Genomic DNA, 4,106 nt, shown 5'->3' with positions numbered 1-4,106 from the left:
GCTGCCCTTGACCAGAATCGAACCTGGTACCCTTTGGTCTGCAGGCCGACGCTCTACTCACTGAGCCAAACTGGCTAGGGCTACTTTACTTATTTTATTTTAAAATATATTTTTATTGATTTCAGAGATGAAGGGAAAGGGGGAGAGATAGGAACATCAATGATGAGAGAGAATCATTGATTGGCTGCCTCCTGCGTGCCCCCTACTGGGGATCGAGCCCACAACCCCAGCATGTGCCCTTGACCAGAATCGAACCTGGGACCCTTCAATTCGCTCTATCCACTGAGCCAACCAGCTAGGGCTGGTTATTTTAAATGGTATCCCTCCCAACGCCTAATATAGGCAATAATAACAGATCCGTAAATCACCCTTGGTTTATCAGCCTAGAGTTTTCATCTCTAAGGTTAATATTTATCTCTGTGTACTCAAGGCGTGCGGGGCCCTGGAATGAGGGGAGTCACTCACTGCATGGCTTTACCACTGACTGCAGGCTTCATAGGCTTACATGTTTTGGTGGCCATGCTGCCTTCCAGTTGTAAAATCACTACCCACAGACGGGTTAGCCTATCCTCCACCCTCCTTTTTATGTAGACTTTAGCTATGTCTCTGGATCAGTCAGGGTCCAGCAGGAAGTAGAGGGTGCGGCTGAAAGGATCATGTTATAAAGGGACTGTTTCTGTAGGGCTTAGGGGCAACCTCGGGGAGCAGGCACTGGAACTAGGAGGACGGTAGCTGTGACAGAGGGCAGGGACTGTGACAGGGGGCAGGGGCTGTGCCTTCGGTGTTCCAGCCATGGCCCAGCTGGAAAGAGGCCAGGGCGCCTCTCATTGGCTGAACCCCCATGAACCAGGAGGTCATAGTTCGGTTCCAGATCAGGGCACATTCCTGGGTTCAGGCTCCATCCCCAGTAGGGGGAGTGCCGGAGGCAGCCGATCAATGATTCTCTCTCATCATTGATGTTTCTATGTCTCTCTCCCTCTCCCTTCTTCTCTCTGAAAATCAATAAAAACATATTTAAAATAACAGTGCTTATCAAGCCAGGATATTTTAGTGCCCGAACTCTGTACTCATTGACTTCTTTGCACTAAGTTGTATCTAAATGTAGTAGAGGGATGATGTCAATGGCAGAGGTATTTATTTTACATGAAGATAGACATGAATTAGAGCTATGGAGGGAAACTTCACAGTGGTTGAGATTACAGGGTCTCTCAGCCACATAAAAGTATTCAGAAAGATCTCAAAAGATTGCTACCTTCTAGGGACAGATGTTGATTGCGAGATGACACAACAAATTTGGGGGGATATTGGGAATGCTCTATATCTTGATAAGGGTGGGGGTAAGATTTATTCGCACTACTCTACATATGTGATACAGTCATTTAAATGGTCTACACTGACTGTTTTTGTGGGATTTAGGGAAGCCCTACTGTTGCCAGCACCAGAGATAACATTTTTAAAAAATTGCAGATAGTTTTTACAGTTCCCACAGTCTGAGTTCTGATCCTGTCTCTGTCACTTCCTGGGTGACCTTCAATAGGTTATTTGATCTCTGTGCCTCAGTTTCCTCCTTTGCAATGTGGGGATAACACTATTCATGCCTTAAAAGGTTGTCATGAGGATGCGGAAAGCCAGCATTAGGAAGACACTTAGCCCAGTGTCCAGCACACGGTGTTCACTCGGTAATGGTTAGCTACTTATATTAAAGTTAATATACTCGTTTCCCCTAAAATAGCGGATTTCTGCTAGGCTCTAGGTACCATTGTTACTTCTTTTTCTCTGTTTACTCACACTTCAAATCCTGCCAGTTCATCCTTTCATGCAAGAAGATACCAAGCCTGAGCTAGACACGTGCTTACAGCTTCCGTCCGAAGCGTATTCTAATGGGAGGGAGGCACAGAGGCCGTTCCCTGCGCTTCTTACAGCTCTCTGGTGGTTTCCTGGCCGCGCTGTACTCCGAGGGGATGCAGACTCCTCGAGTCCCCGAGCAGAGGTGCTGCGTTTGCAGATTCCTCACCTGGGAGGAGCCTCGAGGGGTCCTTCAGTGTTCTCACTATTTTGTTTCATGGTTGGTACAGGCCTTGGTTAACTGGGACCCTGTGGACCAAACAGTGCTGGCCAACGAGCAGGTGGACGAGCAGGGCTGTTCATGGCGCTCCGGAGCGAAGGTGGAGCAGAAGTACCTCAAGCAGTGGTTCCTGAAGACAACTGCTTATGCAAAGGTGAGTGTGGGCCCGCAGGCTCCCCACTAATGCAGGCTCCCCGCTAATGTGTGCACGTTGGCGGCAGCACCAACGACCAACGCCGTATGCATAGATGACCCCCAGCTCTCTCACTCAAAAGACATTTCTTTCTCCCCTCCCCGCCCCCCGCTCCCCCACTGTTTTCCCCTCGGTTAAAAGATGTTTCTTAAATGAGGCTATTTTTCCATTATAATTTATTCAGAACACAACTGAGAGTAGCGCATGGATTTGGAAAAGTACTCACTGGAACTGGTTAGCACAGTGCCTCGCTCCTTGTCAGCACACAGTGCTATTGAGAGACCGGACGAGAAGCACAGGCTGAAGACCTTGCTCTCTGTAACTTCCCGGCAGTGGGAGCCCCTCTCTGCTGCCCGGCAGCCCCAGATGCGTCCATGGCTCTGTAGCAGGCGTTGTGGAAAAGCCACCTAATTAGCTCTTCTGTTTTGACCTCTGCCTCAAGTTGGAAATGTAATAACCTAACTGAGGGGCATTATTCTTTAAATTGTCAGCTGTGAATTTTCAGCTGTTCATCAGAAACACTAGTTACCATGGCGACTTGCTGGGCTCTTGCTGAACTCCTGTGCACATTTATTGAGAAAGCTGTCTTTGGAGGTCAGCACTTGGTCTGCCCTGAAAATCAGAAGAAGTGGGAGTGGTAGGAGTGGGCAGAAATCTATGTTCACTGCAGGCTCTTGGCTGAGGGTTGCACGGAGCAAGACTTCATAAGACCCAATGGAAAATGATGGCTGTGGGACCGAGAGAGAGCAGAGCTACCAGGGTTGCACGGTGCTCAGAGACCTTGGAGTTAGGGCCCAGACGAAAGTCTGCATTTGACACCCCCACAAAGCCATATATTAGACATATAGGTAACACTCTAGGAATGAGGACAAAATGAAAATAGACTCATCTTAGTAAAAAAAAAATTAAGCCTGACAGGTTCACAAGGAACTTTTAGAACAAAATTCACCACCTTTAAAGGGAGACACCATAATCCAGACTCCCTGCAAGGTTGGTTTCACCTGTGATGTTCAACATGTAATGAAAAATTTCCAGCTTTGTAGAGCATCAGGGAATGTGACCCATAGTCAAGGAAGTTGAAAAAGGCCTAGAAATAAAAATTTTAAAAAGGCAATATTTCCTGAGATGACCCAGAAGTTGGAATTAGGAAAGGAAGTCAGAGGCATCTGTTATATAACTGATCTGGAGCTTAAAGGAATAGATGGTCATAATGAGTGAACAATGGGGACTCTCACAAGAGAAATGGAAACTATTCAAAACAAACGAACACTGGCAGTCTAGAACAGAAAAGTACGATATCCGAAATGGGAAGTTTCCCTGTTTAGGATGCAGGCAGGCGAGCAAGGGTTGAGTGGGCCAAAAAGCTAGAGGGGAGCCTCCCGAACAAGGAACAACCGTGTGTGGTGACCTTAAAGCAGAAGTCTATGTGACAGTTTGAGGAATGAAGGAATGTGAGGGAAGGGAATATCGGAGAGCGAGGAGAGGCAGGGCTGGCGAAGCTGGGGCAGTGGTGAGGGGCCCATCAGGCAGGGCCTTTAGGTCTTCAGGAATTTGCACTTTATCGTGGGGGCCCTGGGAAACTCTCAAAGGATTCTGAGGAAGGGAATGGCGTGGTCCGATACGTGCTTTTATTTTTATTGATTTCAGAGAGGAAAGGAGAGGAAGAGAGAGAGAGAAACATCAATGACGAGAGAAGAGAATCATTGATTGGTTGCCTCCTGCACGCTCCCCACTGGGGATTGAGCCCACAACCCAGGCATGTGCTCTTGACCGGAATCAAACCCGGGACCTTTCAGTCCACAGACTGATGCTCTATCCACTGAGTCAAACCAGCTAGGGCTCTGATAG

At 47.8% G+C, this 4,106-nt stretch overlaps 1 protein-coding gene across 1 annotated transcript in view; it reads left to right on the top strand.

Moving 5' to 3' along the window:
- The window catches only part of LARS2 (leucyl-tRNA synthetase 2), a 102,510-nt gene that overhangs the window by 44,007 nt on the left and 54,397 nt on the right, over window positions 1-4,106 (top strand). Inside the window, exon 7 of the mRNA XM_015561289.1 lies at window positions 2,076-2,219. Coding sequence (XP_015416775.1) covers window positions 2,076-2,219 — 144 coding nt within the window. The remainder of the gene's footprint in view (window positions 1-2,075; window positions 2,220-4,106) is intronic.

Source organism: Myotis davidii, unplaced genomic scaffold (genome assembly GCF_000327345.1).
Source record: "Myotis davidii unplaced genomic scaffold, ASM32734v1 scaffold395, whole genome shotgun sequence".
NCBI classification, from domain to species: Eukaryota; Metazoa; Chordata; class Mammalia; order Chiroptera; family Vespertilionidae; genus Myotis; species Myotis davidii.
Note: the sequence above shows the minus strand (reverse complement) of the source record. Positions and strands in the feature narration are given on the sequence as shown.